This window comes from Gastrolobium bilobum, unplaced genomic scaffold (genome assembly GCF_033153095.1).
Source record: "Gastrolobium bilobum isolate Gb01-03AN ecotype WA unplaced genomic scaffold, APGP_CSIRO_Gbil_v1 utg7046, whole genome shotgun sequence".
Taxonomy (NCBI): domain Eukaryota; kingdom Viridiplantae; phylum Streptophyta; class Magnoliopsida; order Fabales; family Fabaceae; genus Gastrolobium; species Gastrolobium bilobum.
The window spans coordinates 170173-193065 of NW_026897034.1; the positions used below are offsets into that span (position 1 = coordinate 170173).

The 22893-nt window shown below is 35.5% G+C and overlaps 1 protein-coding gene across 1 annotated transcript; it reads right to left on the bottom strand.

Annotated features, from left to right (window-relative positions):
• Positions 1-7313: 7313 nt before the first annotated feature.
• On the bottom strand, positions 7314-7751 carry LOC133303581 (secreted RxLR effector protein 161-like). The gene has a single exon (XM_061503503.1). It carries the CDS (start codon positions 7749-7751, stop codon positions 7314-7316), a length of 438 nt encoding a protein of 145 aa, XP_061359487.1.
• Between the last annotated feature and the right edge of the window lie 15142 nt (positions 7752-22893).

Consider the following 22893-nt stretch of genomic DNA (forward strand, 5'->3'; position numbering starts at 1 on the left):
CGTCCAGATGAGTTGGAACGGCTCCGAACCATTCTTGATTCCATGAGTAAGCCATCTGATACTAGTGCTTTGACTATGACTGGTATGAGCTCCAAAACTTATTCTTTCCTTTCTTCATGTAATGATTTTAAACATTCTTGGGTTGTTGATTCTGGTGCTACTGATCATATGGCTTGTTGTGCTGACTCCTTTACCTCTTATCATCCTACCATTGGAACTCATACAATAGCCGTAGCTGATGGCTCTCATACATCAGTTGCGGGATCTGGTGACATAAACTTACAGCAGTCCTTACATCTTAAGGATGTTCTTCATGTTCCTAAACTCTCCACGAATCTTCTTTCTATTCATAAAATTACAAAAGATTTGAATTGTACTGTAACCTTCTATCCTACCCATTGTGTTTTTCAGGATCTCGCCACGGGGAAGACGATTGGTAGTGCTAAAGAGCAAGGTGGGCTGTACTATCTGGTGTCACAATCTCCTGCAAATAAAGTAACAAATCACATCTTGATGTCTCATGGTCAATCAACTGCTGATTCTTTGATTTGGCTTCATCATAAGCGCTTAGGTCATCCTCCATTTAGTTTACTCAAATCTTTATTTCCGTCATTGTTTTTGTCTAAATCTGTTGAGTCTTTTCATTGTGATGTTTGTGAATTTGCTAAGCATCATCGTGTGTCTTTTCCTTCTAGCATTACTAAGAGTGTTGAACATTTTGATCTTATTCATTCTGATGTTTGGGGTCCCTCTAAAGTCCTTCATGGTTCTGGAAATAGATGGTTTGTTTCTTTTATTGATGATTGCACTCGTGTAACTTGGGTGTACTTAATGCGTGAAAAGGCTGAGGTACCACAACTGTTCTTTCAATTTTATAAAATGATTGAGACCCAGTTTGGTAAAAAAACTCAAGAGACTAAGAACAGATAATGGTACTGAATATGTTAATCATAGCTTTTCCCAATTTATAAGAAATAACGGTATGATTCATGAACTTACTTGTGTTGACACCCCCAACAAAATGGGGTTGCAGAAAGAAAAAATCGTCACCTTCTTGAAGTGGCTCGTGCATTAATGTTTCAGACACATGTACCCAAATACTATTGGGGAGATGCTATTCTTACTGCAGCATTCTTGATCAACCGTTTACCCACTCGGGTACTTGACCATGTAAGTCCTATTCACTCTATGACTTCTTTTTCCCTTCTATTCCAACTATGATGAGTCTTCCTCCACGAGTGTTTGAGTATGTTGCTTTTGTTCATGTTCATAAACATCATCGCAGTAAGTTGGACCCTAGGGCTATTAAATGTGTTTTTCTTGGTTATGTTCCTGATAAGAAGGGCTACAAGTGCTATCACCCTAGTAGTAGGAAATTTTTTGTTTCTATGGATGTTACATTTCAGGAATCTGAGTCCTTTTTCCAAGGTCCTCATCTTCAGGGGGAGAATCCTTCACTAGAAATCTCATCACCCCCCTTCTTTGAGTTTGAATCATCAGTGTCTACTCCTTTACCTATGTCAGTGTATCCTCCACCTGGTCCTGTTCCTCCTGTGTCTGTTCCTCCTGTGTCTGATCCTCTTGTGAGTAATCCTCCTGTGACTGATTCTCCTGTGATTGATACATCAAGTACACCAGAGATACGAAAGATTATGACACCTGAAAGAAGGAAACAACCCACATTGTCTCAGCAGCAACCTCAATCGTCTGAACCACTGGTAAGTCCTGAATCTCATATTTCTGATCATGATGTTAATACTTCTAATGACTTACCCATTACTACTGATTCTGATGATTTACCCATTGCTCTTAGAAAAAGAAAAAGAGCTTGTCCCAAGAAATCCTGTCCCTCTTGTACTCAATACCCTATCTCCCAGTTTGTTTCCTCTGCTAATCTTTCTGTGCAGCGCAAAAGCTTTGTTTCAGCACTAGACTCTATTGCAATCCCAAAATCAGTACATGAAGCCTTGAAAGATAGGAATTGGGCTCAAGCCATGCAAGAGGAGATGAATGCATTGGAGAAAAATAAAACATGGGAGGTTATTGATAAACCTACTGGAAAGAAAGCAATAGGGTGCAGATGGGTTTATGCCCTGAAATATAATTTTGATGGAACTCTTGAGAGATACAAAGCTCGATTAGTTGCCAAAGGTTACTCTCAAACCTATGGCATTGATTATGAAGAAACATTTGCTCCAGTTGCAAAGATGAATACGGTGAGAGTTTTGTTATCTCTTGCTGCCCATTACAATTGGGATATAAACCAATTTGATGTGAAGAATGCTTTCCTCAATGGTGAGTTAGAAGAAGAAGTCTACATGGAAATTCCGCCTGGTTTTGATTCTGTGAAGGGAGAAAATAAAGTTTGTAAATTAAAAAGGGCCTTGTATGGATTAAAGTAGTCACCTCGTGCCTGGTTTGGAAAGTTTACTAAGGTTATGATGACCTTAGGATATAAACAAAGTCAAGGAGATCACACTCTTTTTTTCAAGCACTCCCAAAATGGGAAGCTTACTGTGCTCCTTGTATATGTTGATGATATTATTATAACAGGTGATGATTTTGTGGAGAGACAGATTCTGCAAACACGGCTTGCCTCTGAGTTTGAAGTCAAAGACCTTGGGAAACTGAGATATTTCCTAGGGATAGAAGTAGCTCATTCGAGCAAAGGAATCTTTATCAGCCAGAGGAAATATGTTCTTGATCATCTTCTCAAAGAAGCAGGAAAGCTCGGGTGTAAACCCTCTAATACTCCTATTGAGCAGAATCACAAGATGGGCTATGAAGAGGAAAGTCCTCCAGTTGATAAAGGACAATATCAACGGCTAGTTGGGAAATTGATATATTTGGCACATACTAGACCAGACTTAGCTTATGTTGTTAGTGTTGTCAGTCAGTTTATGCACGATCCAAAGGAGAAACATATGCAGGCAGTAGAGAGAATTCTTCAGTATCTGAAAGGTACTCCTGGTAAAGGGTTGTTATTCCGACGTGATGGCAATCTATCTTTAGAAGTCTACACAGATGCTGATTATGCTGGATCCGTGACTGACCGTCGTTCTACCACTGGTTGTTGCATGTTTCTTTGTGGTAACTTGGTGTACATGGAGAAGTAAGAAACAAGATGTGGTCGCCAGATCAAGTGCAGAAGCTGAATTTCGAGCTATGGCTCAAGGCATTTGTGAGTTACTGTGGCTGAAAATTGTACTTGATGATCTAAAAATAAAATGTGAGGGACCTATGAAGCTGCTATGTGATAATAAGTCCGCTATTTGTATAGCTCATAATCCAGTTCAACATGATCGGACTAAACATATTGAGGTCGACCGCCATTTCATCAAAGAGAAACTTGATAGCGGGTTGATTACCACTCCATACATTCCCACTGGGCATCAATTAGCTGATCTATTGACAAATGGGCTTCCTTCAGATAGATTTCAAGAACTTGCTAGCAAGCTGTGAATGATAAATATCTATTTCTCAGCTTGAGAGGGAGTGTTGTAAATAGTAATTATGTAGTCATTTATTAGTAATTATGTAGTCATTTATTTGTATTAAATAGTAATTATATAGTCATTTATTTGTATTTATTTAGTCCGTTACTTGTATATTGGGCCAAGCCCATTAGGTCAAAATTAGGTCAAGAAGTCTCTATAAATAGAGACCCCTATGTACAGATTCAAATATGATTCAATAATATTTCAAATACCCTTTTATTTCAAGTTGTCCAAAGCATATTAACATCCTTGTTTATATAAATCACATAAAACATACCTTTAGGATATGCAAATCTTCAGTAAGGCTCCTATAGGATGTGAAAATTTTCTTTCAAAAGGCTCCTCTGAAATGTGTAAATCTTCCATATTATTCTTGAGATCAATGGAGTCAGTGTGTGGGCATTTATTTATCTTCCATCGATGGTTATGACTTATGACTTATGACATTTGTGTATATCTCTATTAGTAAAGTCTTTTTGGGCTTTGTTCTAATTTGAGTCAAAGAGCATAAATCAAATAATTCCATAAGATATATACAAAAAAAAAAAATAATAATAATAAAAAATTCCATAAGTTATTATTGAGTATTTTGATAAAGTCGTTCATAAGGCTCCCTTGGGATATGTAAATCTTGAAAGTTATTCTTGAGAAGACGAAGACAATATGTAGACACTTGTGTAATTTTCATCGACCGCTATGATCCTAATTCTTTATCAGGCTCTTTTAATATTAGTAAAGTCTTTTTGAGATTTGTTCTAATTTGAGTTCAAGAGCACAAGTCTAACAATTCTATATTACAAGAATACAAATGCATCATTTTTCCCTTTCATTCGGAGAGTGTATTTCTAGTATTGGTCAGTGAATGATGTTGTTAGCGGATAGATTATACAGTATTGCAACTGTTCTTGTTATCTATGGATGTGCCTGCTAAAGAGGCAAATACAGTTGATTATTTTGATAGGGTGAGCGAAGTATGTGATCAGGTGAGTGTCTTACTATTTCTTGGCTGAAGTTAATTTGAGTGCATTTTTCAGCTATTTTCTACTTTGTCCACATTTTGAAATCTTCAGGAGCTGGACATAAGCTTACTAAAGAAATTACATGTTTTTCATTTACACAATCAGTTATATAAGGAAGAAATGAGGGTTATGATGCCAAGAAATTCCCTTGACCATTTCACTATGGATTACTACCTTAATTTCACCCCTTAGAGCACGTATAGGAGCCACTTTCAATGATCTTTGATCAACATCGATCAAGAAGTCCAAAAAACCTTATCTCAACAAATCATATGTGGGAAAAGATAAATTTGTAATCCCACCTCCAAACGTAGTACTATATAAGCACAAGGAAGATGATTCCCAACAATAATCAAATTCAAGATCTCCACAGAGAACAAACCACAACATGATCACATAAGGTTCGGTACACAGGCATGTAAAATGATTAATTCCTCTAATATTAAAATTTCATATATGAAATTTTTGTGTCTATTTCTTTTTTCATAAATTTTCACAAATTTTCAATTTCAAACTAATCATATACATTTGTAATTCATACTAATATATTTTCACCTTCAAAATTTAGAAGATACACAATATGCCACGTATGATTTATATGACCATGTAATAATAATAATAATAATAATAATAATATATTATTATTATTATTATTATTATTATTATTATTATTACACCATTTGGAAATAATACTAATTAATTGAAATAATATGATTTAGACCTTCTCACAAGTGATATTTTAATATTTTATTTCATTTATCTATCTTGGTCTTTGGGAGTACATTATCTTTATTATTTTAGACTTGAAACATAATGTTATTTTCTTCTATTTTCTATCGACCTTTAAATACAGTAATATTACTTTACATTGATATGCGTCGCTATCATAACAAGAGTCAGAGCAGAGATGCTCTTTAAAAAGAACACACTAGCTACAAATATATAGGTTAATGGGGGAAAAGGATTTGGGTTTCTGGTTGGTATAAGATTAGAATCATAAATGAAATAAACGGCTCGCTTCTGGATCTGAACAAGGAAATGCTAAGCCTCAGAATAATTTAAAAACAACGAAACTTAAAATTTTGTCTTTCAATTTACTTTTAGTAGGTAACAATGGGATATACGTACCATGAAAGAACTTGGTTCCAAATCAATTCCCTTGGACACATGGCCTTCATTAGCTAGTTGTATGACTTCTTAATTAAATGAACAGCAACAGTGTAGGTTTTGCTGATTCATATGGTATGGGAAGAGTGAAAAGGTCTAGCATGTAAGACAAGAGACAGTCAACAAGCCAAGGATGCTTGCCAATAAACCAAACATGGGGTTCCATATCTTCAAACAAGACAAAGTCCCATGAATTGGTTAGGCTAGGCAAGCCATCCTTGGCTACCAGACATGACTCTTCATCTACATACAAGACCCCTCTCTTCTTAATTCTTATGCCAAACAGTGAATGACCAAACCCCCTATTTATAGCCACCATCATATACATCACATTGTCACATGAAATAACATTTTATTGGTATATGCTGACATATTCGTCATTATCACGAATTAAATGATGTTATTGGCCTCATCCATGACTTCTATAGCTTCTTTCTTCGTTGTCTCATACCAAAACTAACTATAGCGGTAGCCAGAGAAAGAGATTAATAAAAGAATATGTTCTGAAAACTAAGAGGGACCATCCATTTATATATATCCATCAATTAATATGAATCTGCTATGTGTTGCTCTTCTAGGCTATCGTGGCAGGTTGAAAATTGCAAGTCAACTGCAGGTACTGCAAGAGTTTGCCTGTTGATGAACCAACTTGCAACTGAATCTGTTCGTTTTGACATTCACACACTTTGAACCGCTTATCAAGTTTTTCTATTACGTTTTGTCAAGAAATATACATTTTCAATTTTTGAATTATTTCCTTGCTATTAGTTTCATAGTGATAAGCGTCACTTCAACCCAAAACTTTAAGGTATTGAGTGAAAGCCTTTTTAATACTTTTATTTTATTCTATAACACACCCCTCACGCAAGAGCTCGTTGGATTTGAAGTGTTGATATGACACAAACCCATTATTGATCTGCCTTGTGCTGCACAGGCCCATTTTTTTTTTGTCGTGCTTTTCTTAATTCCACCCGAAGTGGGGGTGGTGAAGATCGAACTCATGACCTTGTAGTCACTGAAGCTCTGATACCATGATAAGTGATATTTTCACAGGTCCTTTAATGGTGTTTCTCTCACACACAAAATACACAAGGAGTTCTCTAAATATACTTTTCTATTATTACTGATTCTGCCAAGCCAATTTTCAAGAGTTACAATGTACTTTTTATAAGCAATAGCAAATGATTAAGAATAATAATGACTAACATAGGAAATCTAAACATATTAATTATCCATTAACATATGTCTAGGGACACACCATAAACCAAAACAAAACCCTCCATATTTCTATTTTCTTTATTTAAATTAAAGATTAACCTAACAAAACTCCCCCTTAATCTTTAATATCTCTATCGTCTTTCATGTCCATCTGCTTCTTACAATTTTCTAACAGCAACGTCGGCAGTGGCTTTGTAAAGATGTCACCAACTTGATCTCGGCTTGCAACATGATTTAGCTCCACTTTTCCTTCTTTAACTTGATCCCGGATAAAATGAAATTTAACATCAATATGTTTGCTCCGCTCATGATTGACCGGGTTCTTAGCTAACTCGATCGCGGACTTGTTGTCAACTCGAATCTCGGTTGGGCCGACTTGCTCTTGCTCCAGCTTGCTTAGTAAATTCCTCAGTCATATTGCATGGCAAACACACCAAGATGCCGCAACATACTCGGCTTCACATGTAGACAGGGTCACAATGGGTTCCTTCTTCGACACCCAAGTAAACGCCGTGTTTCCCATGAAGAACACATAGCCAGCCGTGCTCTTCCTATCATCAACATCTCCGCACCAATCACTGTCTGAATAACCCGTCAGTTTGTATTTGTCCGACTTCGAGTAATGAAGTCCTTGTGAGATTGTTCCCTTCACATATCTCAGAATTCTCTTAGCCTCCTTCCAGTGAGTGTACCCCGGGTCTTCCATAAATCGACTTATGATCCCAACACTCAGACACAGATCCGGCCTTGTACATGTCAAATATCTCAGACTTCCAACTAGACTCCGGTAGTAACTTGGATCAACTCTCTCTCCTCCATCATACTTCGAGAGTTTCAAACCGGGTTCCATTGGTGTTCAAACCGGGTTGCAGTCTATCATCTTGAACTTATTCAGAATATCTTTTGCATAAGCTACTTGAGATACAAAGATCCCGGATTTGTCTTGTCTGACTTCCAGACCAAGGAAGTATCTCATCAGACCGAGATCCGTCATCTCGAACTCTTTTGTCATTTTCTTCTTGAAGTCTTTTATCATTCCTTCATCATTACCCAGAAAAATTAAATCATCAACATATAAGGCAACAAGTAAAATTTTACCTTCCTTCTTCTTTACATAGAGAGCATGTTCATACGGACACTGCTCAAATCCATCATTCTTAAAGTAATTATCAATCCTCGTGTTCCAGGCTCTTGGGGCCTGCTTCAAACCATATAAGGCTTTCTTTAATCTCAACACTTTTCTTTCTTCTCCGACTTTCATGAACCCCGGAGGTTGTTCGAGATACACATCTTCCTCGAGTACTCCATTCAAAAATGCCGATTTCACGTCCTTCTGATAGATCGACCATCCAAATCGGGCTGCTTGAGAAATCATCAGTCGTATTGTCTCCATTCTTGCCACGGGTGCAAACACCTCGTCATAGTCTACTCCAGCCTTCTGCTTATACCCTTTCGCCACTAGCCGGGCTTTGAATCTCTCTATCTCCCCCTTAGCATTCATTTTCTTCTTATAGACCCATTTTACACCAATTGGCCGACTTCCCTTTGGTAGCTCGGCTAACTCCCACGTCTTGTTATTTTCTATCGTCTTCATTTCCTCCTCCATGGCAGATTGCCATTTCTCATCTCGGACAACTTCCTCGAAGCTCAACTCCTCAGAATCTGCTAACAGACATATCTGGTGTGCTTCATTGGTTGAGTCATACAAATCTTGTAGGCTTCTCAATCTCGGTTGTCTTTGCTCTTCATCACTATCAGAGTCATTCGGATTCTCTGGAATCGGGGTCGAATGTTGTCCGACCTCAATTGATATGTGTCCGAGTTCCACATTGACACCGGATGGACTACTCTAGTCTCATCCATCTTCCTCATTTACTTTCACATCTCGGCTCACCAACACCCTTTTACTGACGGGGTCCAGCAACTTATACCCCTTCGTCTTCTCATCATAACCAATGAATACGAACTTCTTACTTTTGTCTTCAAGCTTCGTCCTCAACTGATCCGGTATGTGTGCATACACAACACTCCCAAAATTTTTAAAATGACCCACTGAGGGCTTCAAACCACTCCACGCTTCCTGCAGGGTTTTATCATTCAGACTCGAATGAGCACATCGGTTTTGCACGTACACTGCACACTGTACGGCTTCTCCCCAGAACTCCTTTGGCATGTTCTTTGTCTTCAACATGGATCGGACCATATCCAAGATAGTCTGGTTCTTTCTCTCAGCTACTCCATTCTGCTGGGGTGAGTATGGCGCAGTTAGAAACTGCCTTATCCCGTGTTCTTCACAATATCTTTTAAACGCTATTGACACATATTCCCCACCTCGGTCTGAATGGACCGATTTGATGTATCTTCCAGTTTTATTTTCAATCATCACTTTAAACCTCTTAAAGGTATCCAGCACCTCAGATTTTTCTTTCAGAAAATAAACCCAAGTCTTACGACTAAAGTCATCAATAAATGAGACAAAATACTTTTTTCCACTGAAGGACCCTGGAGTTATGGGTTCACACAGGTCGGTATGAATAAGTTTCAGAGGCTGCTTAGCCCGGTATCTCGCTGTCCTTTAGAATGGGCTCCTTGCATGTTTTCCCAATACGCAGTCCTCACAAAACTTTCCTTCAGAATTTATCTTCGGCAGTCCCACCACCATGTTCTTCTTTATCATCTCGGTCAGACCACCATAATGAAGGTGTCCAAACCATCTATGCCAAAAATCCATCTTATCTTCTACCTCGGCTTGCAGACAGCCGACCTCCAAGCTCCTCACTTTCAGTTTGTACATCCTATTCTTCTCCATCTGAACTCGGGCTATCAACTGTCCTTGCTTATCTTTCAACAGTAGAACTCGGTCTGTCATTAGAACCGAGTAACCCTTCTCCATCAGTTGTCCAATGCTCAATATGTTACTCTTGAGCTCGGGCACGTAATACACATCCTGAATCGTTCCAACCTGTCCGTCCCTTTGTAGAAAGCAGATCGTACCACGACCTTTTACATCAATTTTGGACGCGTCTCCGAAAGAGACATGTCCGGCTTCCACCGTGCACAGTACAACACCCTTTCCTCGTGCTAATTAAAGCGTTCGATGCACTTGAACTGGTTCTGGCCAAGCATGCTACTCAGATACTATTGCCAAACTTTTTATGAGTTATAGCTCCCATCTACGACTTAATTATAACCCATGCATGGTTTTCACCCAAAAGAAGGATTCCTCCATCTATATAAGCCATTTTTTAGAGGATTTTCAGATCTCTTGACATCTTTGGAAATCTTTGATATTAGGGAAGCATGTTTGCTCATATTTTCATGTTTTTAAGAAGCGAAATCGAGTTAGAGACAAGATTAAGCTGGAATTTGTGAAGAGTATTTATTGTGTCTTCATATGAACGGAGCTTGGGAAAACTTTTACTTGTATTATTGTTTTTACCATGTCTAGCTAGTTTTCTTTGTAGTTAAGGTTAGATGGAACCTAGTTGAACTTTTATGTTTCTGAATTAATCTATATGCAATCTTTCCTTTTTACATTGAAGAATTTACATGTTCTTGATACATTCTATGAATTCTTTATCTTATAGATTGAATTAGGATTCGTGTACGACAATAGGTATGTTGGTATATGAATCAGAGTTAGTAAATTCATAATTAATTTGTATGAATCTAAGGATAGACATGAATTGTGGAATCTTGTGATTCTTGATTTTAATGCTTATTTTCTTTGAAAAAAATCAGGAAACTAGGATTCTTTAAAAAGAGTAAAGAGTTAGGATATCTAGGAATTAAGTCTTGATTAATTTAAGGGAATCGATTGGAAATATAAAAAGGGTGTTCAACTAAGGTTTTTAATTCAGAACAAAAAGGGAGATTGAGAAAAATTGAATCCCTAACTACACTCTTCTTGATTGTTCAAATTTTTATCATCGCATTCTTGATTTGCTTTTAATTTATTAGTTGCTTTTATTCAACTCTCTTGATTGAATTGTCCACCTTAAGCGAAATAGTGAATTAGTGCTTGAAATCTAATCATCTGGGAATAATACTCTTATCCATTACTTATTATTTGTGTTGCACTTATCGAAATAACAACAAATAACATTTCTAATTTATTAACATTTAATTTTAATTTATGGACCAACAATAAAATATATGCATCGTGTGTGTGTAATGAACACATTATGTCAAAATATTTTATGTCATATGAACACATTATGTCAAAATATTTAATAATATATGAAGAAACACATAACATATGATGAGTTAGACTTTTTAAAACTTTTAAGATTAACAATCAATTTATTCCCCAATTATTATGTATACTTGGGAGGGGATTATCGTGACATCATTGTCGTAAAAAAAGGTATACAACATTTAAAAAAAAAAGGAATTTAAAATTTTTTTATTGTTTTGGTCGAGTTGCTTGAAAATTGTGGTCACGCACATATTTGTCAACTGTAGAATTGCAAAGCACATAGCTCTGATTACGAACTATAAACATTATTCCAAGCTTCCCCGGTAAGAAAGTATAAGGGATTGACTATCCTCGTGTGCATTTCAACTTTATATCCTTATATCTGCGGGGGAAAATGTCAATTTTGTTTCTCTTGGAATGCTATAGGGTCGGGGAATATTGGATTGGATATGCCCACAGCGGTTCTTTCTCCCGCGTCTCAATGCCCTCCCTTTTTCTATAAATTTTGTTCTCTTTCTCTAGGCATATCTGATGCAGCGTGAAATATAACCTGTTGTAGGCATATAAGCAATGTTGGAAACCGGATCGCCTCGCCATCTACCCGAAAATTGATGCATCGGTCATATAATTGGTCTGGTTTTTGTGTTGAATCAATCATGTTATAGAATCAGTGCGATTCAATGTGACTCGGCCAATTTTTGTAAAAACCAGTGACCTGGTCGATTCAACCAGTGACACGGCCTGGTTCATAAAAAAAAAAAATCTTGTTTGTTCTGACCAATTTGTCTTTCTTTTTTTTCACTCACACACAAATGGTTTGTTTTACTTTAAAACATTTGAGTGATCTATTGTTTATTGACTTACATAGGTTATGTACCTATAACACTAATATTATCTTGATTATGCAATATGCAGAGAATTTTGATTTGATTTATAAAGATGCCATCTACTGAACCTAAAGCACCAGTATCACAAGTATTATATGTTTGATTGACTTTTTATTGGACAATGATGTGTAATTTATTGTTTTTCATATTAAAATATTTGGAATTGGTATCATTTTTTCCAAGTATATGAATTTATAGTTTTTTTATATAAATTATAGATTTACATATAACTTATCGGGTCATGCGGTTAGTAACTCTGTACCTCAATCGGATCAAAAACTAATTCGGGTTTAATAACATTGCATTTAAGTTAAGTTTGGAATCATGCTTTTAGATTCTTTTTATTCTATAAGCTTAACTATAAATTTAGGTGGCTAATACATTTTTATGAAATATTATTTTTATGAATATTTTATAGTTTGAAAATATAATCATTCTTTATTGTATATTAATTTTATAAAAAAAAATAGTTTTTATTAATTTTAAATTTTTATTTTAAAATCAAAATAAAAATAGAAGAATATACTAAAGTAATTTGGTGATAAATACATTTTGAGAGTTGAGGATTTTGAGGATATATGCTCCGGTTCATTCATAGAAAACCAATTTATATGCAAGTCATCTCGTGGAAGGGAATACTGTGCCATTACAACCTCTTCAAATATACTTGAGATAAAGAAGATCAAACAAGTGTATGTAGCAAGGAGCATCTAGAACTAATGCATAAATTACTTCAACAAATTATGCAAAATGATGGAACAAGTAGTGATATAGCATCAGTAGAAAAAAAAAAAGAGGTATTCATTTACATGCTTTGAATGCTAGTAAGGACACAACAACATCACTCAGGCGCCTCTAATAAAATGATCGGGGACAATATAATATAGTTTTTGAAAACTGCATTTCCTATCTCAATAAATCCATTCCATTGTCCGAATTTTGAAAACATGATTAAGAGCCCGTTTATTTGGATTTATAGAAAAAAATAACTTTTTTCTAGTGTTTTATATAAAAATTAAAGTTATTTACATTTTTATAAAATTATTTAGTTTTTGAAAAAAAAAATTGACTTTTGACTTATGCTTTTTTTAGAAGCTAAATTTTTTAGCTTTCAAAAACAAGCAGATTTTTAGCTTTTTTGTGACTTCTGTTTTTTTTAAAAGTAGACATCCAAACAAACTTAAAGTGAGAAGTGCTTTTTTTTCTGTAAAAAAGTAGCTTTTGTAGGAAAAAAAACTCATCCATGCAGACAAAATTTTATATATTAAGAATAGAAATATTATTTTGAGATATTTTGACATATTGGAATATTCTAGAACTTTTTATTTCCACTTTTGCTCTTTTATGTAAGAGCTTCAGTTATGTACAAATGAATCACCAATTAATGAAACCATTTTTTTCCTTTATTTCTCTTTTTCATAATTCTAATATGGTATCAGAGAGATATAATCCTCCTTGAGAGGAATTTTCTTCCACTGCGTCTCTGCACTTTTCTTTCTCTTTCTCTTTACTATTCTCTCTAATTTTGTTTATCACACCTGACGTGTTTATTCATCTCATTTTTTTTACCTCCTTCATCTCATATTTATTTATTCATTTCATATATTTCTCTATCCTTCTCTGTAGAAGACACTTGATTTCGCTTGCGGCTCTCGTCTTGCAGACTAGGTGGAGGCGGCGGAGGTGGTGGCGGTGGGAACTGACCAACAACAGGACCAACTCTCATCTCCTCCAACATGACCCTCATCATGGTCATGTTCGCCAAACGGTTCGCCTCAAGATCATCCTCTGTGGCCTTCTGGTTCGCCTCACGAGCGGCGTCCATCATTGCCACGTTGGCCAATCTAGCGGCCTCCTGCATCTCAGCTAATGCAGTCAGGATCGGGTCATGTTGACCCTCAGCAGTCTCGCGAGTTCTCCTGGGTATTACCATGACTTTGCACAAGTTACACAAATTATAAGTTGATCAGGCCCACGCAATGTGATCACATATGCATTATCATAATAAAACTCAACAGAGCAAACACACAAGACAAGACACCCCAAAGCATTCTAAGCTATTGCAATACATACAAGTTTTTCCCTAGAAAGTGCTCTGATACCATAAAATGTAACACCCCGTATATATCCGGTTTGTTATCATATCATCGTATTAAGCCATGCTTAATTTAAAAATGCGGAATATCTTTTTCTTTTCAATTATGACGTCATTATACTTAGCCAAGTTGATTACTTAATCATTTCATAACACATCGCCTGTATGTAAATTGCAAAAGACAGCTAACTGAAATACCTAATTATAAAATTAACATTAATGTGTCTCTAATCACGGAACTACAACACGTAGACCAGACAACCTTAATAGTTTATACAGCTCAAGCTAAAAGTACTAACATCAATGTGGCATGGACAAACCCCATGCTCACCAAATAAGGCAACAAAGCCCACAAAAGTCTCAACAACAGCAACATAATAATAACAAACAAAAAGCATAACATCAGTAGATATAATCCAGAATCCAACATGTCAGCATATAACATCAATATCAACTAAGCTCCGGCCTCCTGCCGCTAGAGCCATTAGCCCCCAAGTTACCTGAACCTGAAATAAGCGTCCCCAAACGTGGGGTGAGATCTCTAAACAAGAAATCTCAGTAAAACAAGGGGTCCTCAAGGATCTTCCACCCCAAGCTCACTTACATGTGCAATATAAGTTCAAAAGCATTTAACAGTATAAGTCCCAAAACTATGCAGTGCAACAGATATTCATGCCATATGGGTTTTAACTATCCTACTGGCCAGAGAAATGCAGGACGTACTTCTACAACCCCACAATAAGTACAAGGAACACCGCTTGCACCTCACCCACAGCCTCACCATCTTGTATGTCCCCACATACTCAGGCTTACCGTATAGGTGGAACACCACATGCATATCATAAAGGCACTCGCATATAACAGCTCAATAGCATTTATCAAAATAATACATGAAAACAACATCATGCATATAAACCATCCCCCCATGCAAGCTAACTATCCAATGCCAAGAGTCCACACAAGCTCAAAGTCCAAACACAGCTATCACAATATGTTATGGACCAATTAACATATCAATATTCAACTCTACACTCATACAATATAAAGACAACGTCTTTCCATACGTTCCATGTCTTTAGGCTTCTCACGAAGTCACAAGCCCTTAATCACTTAGATTCTGACTTACATTAATTATTACAGAAGTTCAACTTCACCAACATAGGGTCCACGATCCCATAACTCCGTTCTGTATGAACAATACCTTCACTGTTCACGAAAACTCAGAATATCTGAATATTTGTCGGGGGCATATTCGGATATCTCTCTGCCAATATTCGAATATCAATATCCGGATATTCAGATCCCCATATCCGAATATTTCGCGACAGAATACAGCTCTGCATTTCGCGAGATATCCTTCCCAAAGGTGGTTCATTTCATGCATACAGAAGTTCAAACATGTGATTTAAGGTGTGTTTAACATTACCCAACCTAAGGTTATCATCTTAAGTTCATTACATGCATCAAGGTTCCACTTTTAACTAAGAAAGCTCAAGAACAAGAGTGATGATCATATCACAAGCTCAAAACAGAGGTGGATGATGCTCTTGGAGCTCTCACAACAGCTCCACAGGTCAGACCTCCAATGAACACGAAAATAGTGATCAAGGTTGGTCCTTTCACCACCAAGATGGCTCCTTCAAGCCCAAAATGCTAAGACCAAAGCTCCCTCCAAGAGAACCAAGAACTCAGTCAACACAACCCCTCAAACTCGAAACTTAAACCCAGAAATGGAGTCTCCTAGTCACTCCCAAGGCAAGTCCTCACCCACTCAAGGTGTTTTGGAGAAGGGAGAGGTAGAAGAAAGGCACCTTAGGCTCACAAAATGAAGAAGAATGCAATGGAACAGTGCACAAAGGCTGGTCAGCTCCCCCAAGGTCACGTAGCAAAAGGAAATGCCTAGGGTTTTGTGCAAAAGTTATATTTATAGCCGGTTAAAGCTTAATCGTACTGTGTTAGCGCTAATTGCTACACTTAGCATTTTAATCCGAAACTTAGGATTCTGAACCTACTCAATTTTACAAGATTTATCATATTTTTATTTTATTTTTCGCAGCAACTTTCCGGTACGCGCTTTTTCATAGCCAGTATCAGTTCCGGCACCTGTTCTCGTTATATTAACTTGAAACTTGTTTTACAAGTCCTACATATTATTCTAGTGACATATACACCCTTTTCATAATTTTCCGGGATACTTCACCGGTACGCATTTATACCGAGTAGCAGAACCGGTATCTGCACTTTTCGTCAGAAAAGCGACTTTCAGCATTATTACTCACTTACCATAATTATTTAAGCCTCATAATAATTATTAGGGTCAATTATGGAATTATTTCTTAATTTCACATAATTAATTAATTAACTTCCTTAATTAACGGTGCGGGTTCTTACATTACTGATGTTCATTCCAGCTCATTTGATTTTGCCGATGTTCATCCCGACGCCATTTCATTTCTGCGATGTCCATTCCGGTGCCATTTTAGCACACTATTTATTTTGATTCCTCATTCAGGAGATTTTTTTTTCACACTTTTTTATTTATTTTGGTGTTATGTTCTTTAGTCTTTCTCTTTCAAGATGGGAGTTCACTCTCCATCTTGAGGGGAATATTAAGAATAGAAATATTATTTTGAGATATTTTGGTATATTAATGGGATATTATAGAACTTTCTATTTCCAATTTTGTTTTTCTATATAAGAGCTCCAGTTACGTACAAATGAATTATCAATCAATGAAATCAATTTTTTTTATTTCTTTTTCCCATAATTATAATACTATACACTGAATTTAAATCAAGGAATCTAAAGGGGCCAAGGATCTCTCACATTTATGAGGCGCCCTAGCGAGTATTCAAGAGATGTTCTCCTAAGTAATATCTTTTTTTCTAACAAACAATGCATAATTTGTGATGCATAATGAAGAACTATGTTGATTTAGAATAGTTATGTTATACCTCAAGGTGTGGCACACCCGGTATAAGCAAATTTTTCCCAAGAAACATACGATTAAGGCTTAAAGGTCTCTAATTCGAATCCAAGGTCAAAAAATTTGGGGACAGTGGCACAAACATTCACTTTCTACGTTACGAATGGGATTAATGTTATCAAAATAGAAGGCCCTTGGGAAAAAAATAGTTATGTTTTTTTAAAGATTATTGTGTTATTTAGGGTGTGCATGACAATCATTTTATTCCCTGGCACTATTTCTGAAAAGAAACACTTTTTTTCTATTTTTGTGCATTGAAACAGTTTCTGAGAAAAAAATATGTTTGATAACATATTCTATTTTTATTTCGAGAATGAGAATTGTGTTTGATAGCGCTTAAAAATAATTCATATTAAGCATAACAAATTTTCGAATCATCACTTTCTTTTTCATATGGTGTAGTGGTGGTGGCGGCGGCAGCGTGGTGGTGGTAGTATTGGTGGCAATAGTGGTGGTAGTGGTGGTTGCGGTGGCGTGGTGATGGTGGTGACGGCAGTAGCTGCGGCGATGGTAGTTGGTGATGGTGGCAGTGGTGGCAATGATGGTAGCGATGGCATAGTGGCGGTGGCGATGGTGGTGGCATGGTTGCGGTGGTGGCATGGTTGCGGTGGTGAAGGTAGTTATTGCATGGTGGTGGTGGTGACGGCAGTGGTTGTGGCAATGGTAGTAGTGGTCAGTGACGGTGGTGGTGATGGTAGTGATGGTGGTAGCAATGTTGGTGGTGGCGGTGGCGTGATGGTGGTGGTGGCGGTTGGTGGCGGTGGTGGTGATGATAGTGGTGGAAAGTGATCGAGAGAGACAAGTGTTTATCATTTTGTGCCCAAAAACAAAAAAATAGAATTTTTTTGATTCTTTTTTCTGTTCCCTAGCACAAAAATTAAGCCGGTTCATCCTAGGAACAAAAAAAGTAAACCGATTTCACCAAACAAGTTTTTTTATCCATTTATGTCCCGGGAACAGAAATTAAAAAAAACGGATTCCGAAAAAGTTGTCTTGCATACCCTTAGAAATTGTTAGGCATTTTAACCATTTTGCCCCTAATTAATTATTTAATAACCATTTTGCCTCTGATTGGAAACTATCTATCAATCTGCCCCTCTTTAATCGACTAAGCCAAAAATTTAATCGACTAAATAATCGAATGAAGATTTAGTCGATTAAATCTTCAACTTAATCGACTAAATCTACCTCTTTATCAGAAGAACAACCTTGTGTATGGGAGATTTAGTCGATTAAATAGGGAGATTTAATCGACTAAATCTTCATTCGATCATTTAGTCAATTAAATTTTTGGCTTAGTCGATTAAAGAAGGACAGATTGGTAGATAGTTTCCAATCAGGGGCAAAATGGTTATTAAATAATTAATTAGGGGCAAAATGGTTAAAAAGCCGAAATTGTTATGTAATTTTTTTATAATTTTTGAATTCTTTCTTGTTTGAAATTTTTTGTTATTTTTATGACTTTTATTATAATTATATATTTTTAAAAAATGTTATCATATATTAAGATTTATTATTTAATTTGATTCGATTAGTATTTAAGATTTCATATTTTAGATTAATTAATATTATTTAAAATTAAAATTAATTTACATTTTTTATTAATTTATTTTAATTCCATGGCCTTAATTATTCTTTTGGGACAAGTAACTCAAGTATCGATCTCCACAACTCAGCGGGAAAAGAGCTCGCGCAAGTATGATACTAATTCCAAGTTGAATAGGATGACAATTATCCACTTCTGAAAATCTACTTGAGTCACGCGGCAGTGTTTGGTTGAAGGTTTATTTTGGGATTGATGGAAAAGTGTAAGTGGATATTGGAAAATACCACGTTTGGTTCGGGTTTTTTCAAAAAATACCAGGCAAATAGGATAGATGGGAAAATGACTTTTGTATTAATTTTTGGATGAAATTTACTGTTGTTACAGAATACCACTTGAGATGTGGTATTTTGAGATAACTGGAGAAGTGAAAAAATAGGTGCAAAGTTTCTCCTGAACATAGATTTTGCATATTTAAATAAATTTCTCTGGTAATATTTGGGTCAACCAAATAACTTTTTTTACATTTTCCTACCAAACTCATTTTCCAACCATTTTCCTATCAATTACATTTCCCTAGTAAAAAAAATTTTCTCCCGAACCAAACACTACCTTGGGGTTAAATTTTTATTGTCTTTTTATTATAAATATCCTTTTTAAGTACCGTATGTTACTTAAATTCAATGTTAATCAATAAAAATTATTGAGTTTAATTCCAAACATCTATGTGTTTTAGAATTCCGAGAATTCAGAATTTCCTATTGTTGAATGACACTTGACTTATAATTGCATGTAAACTCTCAAGTCTCTTAACATTAATCCACTCCAAACAGTTTAATTCTCAGGATTCTTAATTCCCAGGATTCTCTAAGTGGGTGTTTGGTGCAGAAGAATTTTTTTTTATCCGGAAAATAGTTATTATCGAATTATAGTTAGAAATATATTTTACTGGAATGTTACTAAAAAATTATTTGATAGATCCATATTTTTCCGAAAAAAATTAAATTAATTTTACTGAGTTTATGTTTGATTGCTTCTTAAATATTATTGGGAATGTTAGGTAATTTTACAAAAATAACCTTACCATTTTCGACTCTCTCTCTCACTCTCAAACAACACACACAAAGGAACATTCATGGTTGCTGAGCTCCTTGATCAAGAGCTTGTTGTTGCTCCCAGATCTGTTGTGGTAATCTGTTGAGCTTTGTTATTTCCATTCGTTCTGGTTTTGTCTTTCTTTGTTCCTTTTTTGTGTTTCCTTGTTTGTTTGGGGCTTTGCCCCTTTTGATATCAAAGAAAAAAAAATGGATGTTGTCATGATGGTCCAAAGCTGGTTCAGAAATAGGTGTTGATTATTTCTCTCATCATATTAGGATTTGACAAAAATGGTTGTTGCAATTGTTCAATATCTGGAAAGCCCACTCCAAATAAGCCTTTGAGACCACTGTTTGAGGCTAATCAGAACAGAAAACTGTGGAGCAGCAAATGTTGATGTTGACTCCATCAGAGACTTTATGCTCTATCGCACCCTCAATTGCAGCGTCACCTCCCATGGCGTCCTCGTCCCAAGTAAGGGAGGTGAATCGAGTTTTGTCACGATGATGGCCATTGTAGGTGGGAGAGGAGAGAAGGAATAGACTAAAATAGTACAAAGGAGAAGGGTTAATTTGGTCCACAAAATTTTGTTCTTTTTTCCTTCCCCAGGAAAAAAATTATAACACTTAATCCATGGACTTCCTAACATGGTTTCTTACCAAAATTTACACACAACAGCAAAAATTGGCAAAATATATTACTCGAGAAAGTTTTCTATTTTTACCTACCAAGAGTGACATTATAATTTTTCATACCATACTTTTCAAGGAACTTAAAAATAATCGGGATACCAAACGCCCCGTTCTACATCAGTTTGCAATTTATTTAGAAGTCTGATTTGATTAGTTATTTTTTTATTACTTTTTAACTTATCACCTCTATAAATAATTTAAATTCTGTCACAATATTTTTAATGTGAGTTTGAATTCTGAATTTCTCTTATTTTAGTGAATATTATTAGTTACTGTTTTATGCTTTTGTCTTTACTACTTTTTTTTTTTTTAATGAGCAAATTGTTTAATTCATTAGCATAAGTGTGTTGGGTTTTTAAAAGAAAATGGGCCAACTTGATGACTCGGTTTCTCCCCAATTTATGATAAGCCAGCCCAAATGAATTGAACCAGGCCGTTTTGATAGCTACGAAGACAAGTATAGGTATAATATTTTCTAAATTTAAATTTAAATTAACCGATAAAATCCGATTCAAACAAAAAAAAAAACATTTTTCAACAAAAGAATTTTTTGGATATACACACCGGTTCATTGATTGTTCTATTAGTCCGGTTCGAACACCATCAGATCCATTATAAAGTATGAGTCTCTCAATAATTTTTGTGAATATTTTAATTTAATCATTACAAGAGTTAGTCAGAGTTATATTTAGGGGTGATAATTCTCAATACGACCTGTTGATACAACATGAACACCACAAGAAAAATTCATATTCGGCTTGAGGCATTTTTAAATTCGTGTCCTGTTCGAGTTAACAAAAATTAGTATGAAAAAATTTGTGTCGTGTCGTGTGTCAAACACGAAATTGACCCACATTAAATTTCTTATAAGTTATTCATGTCATATCGTGTTATAAACATGTTATTCATGTCTTAGATGTTATGTCAACCCGCTTAATAAGTAAGAGAATTTGGGATTGACAGGTGATGCTATCCGGCAAGTATACCGTTTCGCATAAGTAGTAAAGTAGTAAGAAAGATCGTCTCCTCAGGGATTGAAAACCAAGTACTAAAATAATCAGTCACTTTAAGTTGAAAAACTTGATCTCTTGTTGGGAAAATTAAATTGAATCTTAGTAACATAAAAGTAAAGACTTATTTTTGAGTTTTTGTATTTTGAAGAATGAAAAGAAGAATAATAATGGAGTTGGTTTTGAAAATATGAGAAAGAATTGTAGTTAGGGAACACTCTCCCTATGATCCCCACTTATTACTTTGGATTGATACAAAATACTTATTTATATAATTTCTCAGATAATTATGATCTCAATATATTAATAATTAAATCTCAATCCCTTGGTAACTTAACCCTTTAACCTCACTTAGAATCCTAATCCCTTAGTAACCCCTCATGAGAATTAAGCAATGAACACAATAATTCCAACATCTGCAATTAAATATACATCTATCCCTAGTATGCATACCAATAGTTATCTTATCTCCTTTCAAGATCAGAAACCCCAATATCCCTATTTAATGTTCTAACCCTCAAACTATTTTCAACTATCAAATTGATCAGGTTTAATAAAGAAAATATCAAATACACACAAGGTAAGATAAAGAAATTTATATAAACGAGTAAAATAATTTAAATCAATCTGTCATAACAAGGGTTCACATAGGGTTTGTGACCCTAACTACAATAAAAGAACTTAGCCAGACATAATCATATCTGACATAAACAAATATTCAAAAGAAAGCATAAAAACTATAATTACTGGAAAGAATGGAGAAGAATTCTTGATCTTCAGTCCTCTACTGCTTGCTCCGAGTTGTGAATTGGTTACTTGGTTGTGCTCCCAAGCTCCTTATTTATAGCCACAGGAATTGGGCCCATCATCTAATCTTCCTTTGAGTCCATCCAAGATTTGTATTTGATTTAAACTTTGTTTCCTTTTTCATGTAAAAATCTTGGAGATTTGATTGATAAATTAGAATTTCAAATCTTTATTGTATCTTGATTCAATCTTCTCATAAATCATCTAGATTTGTTTCCGCTTTAATTCCATATCTTTTCTGAATAAATCTTCATCAAATCTTTATGGAATCTGTCGCGATCTTGATCATATCTTTTTCGCATCTCTTTGTAATCTTATCTCTAATTTGGAAAGAGATCTAATTGCTGAATATCCACACTTTATTTTTAAATCTTTTCCTTTTCCAAAATTGCCCCGTTTGTTTGCTTTTTCCTACAAAATTAGCATAAAATCAGTATTCAATCCTTGATTAAGATTTTGACAAATTAACAGTGATTCTTGCTCTTTTTCTCAAGATTTCATCAACATTCTTTCTCTTTTTTGGCTCAGATTTCCTTATATGCTAAGCGCATATCAACAGGCTATCTATGTCGTGTCGTGTAATGTCAACCTGTATAATAAGTAATACACTATAAGTTTCTGGGTTATTTGTGTCATGCCATGTCAACTTGCAAAATAAGCAGATCGTGTTCATGAAGAA

Coding starts and splice junctions, on each gene's coding strand:
- LOC133303581 (XM_061503503.1), bottom strand. CDS start 7,751: ATGGAACCCGGTTTGAAACTCTCGAAGTATGATGGAGGAGAGAGAGTT.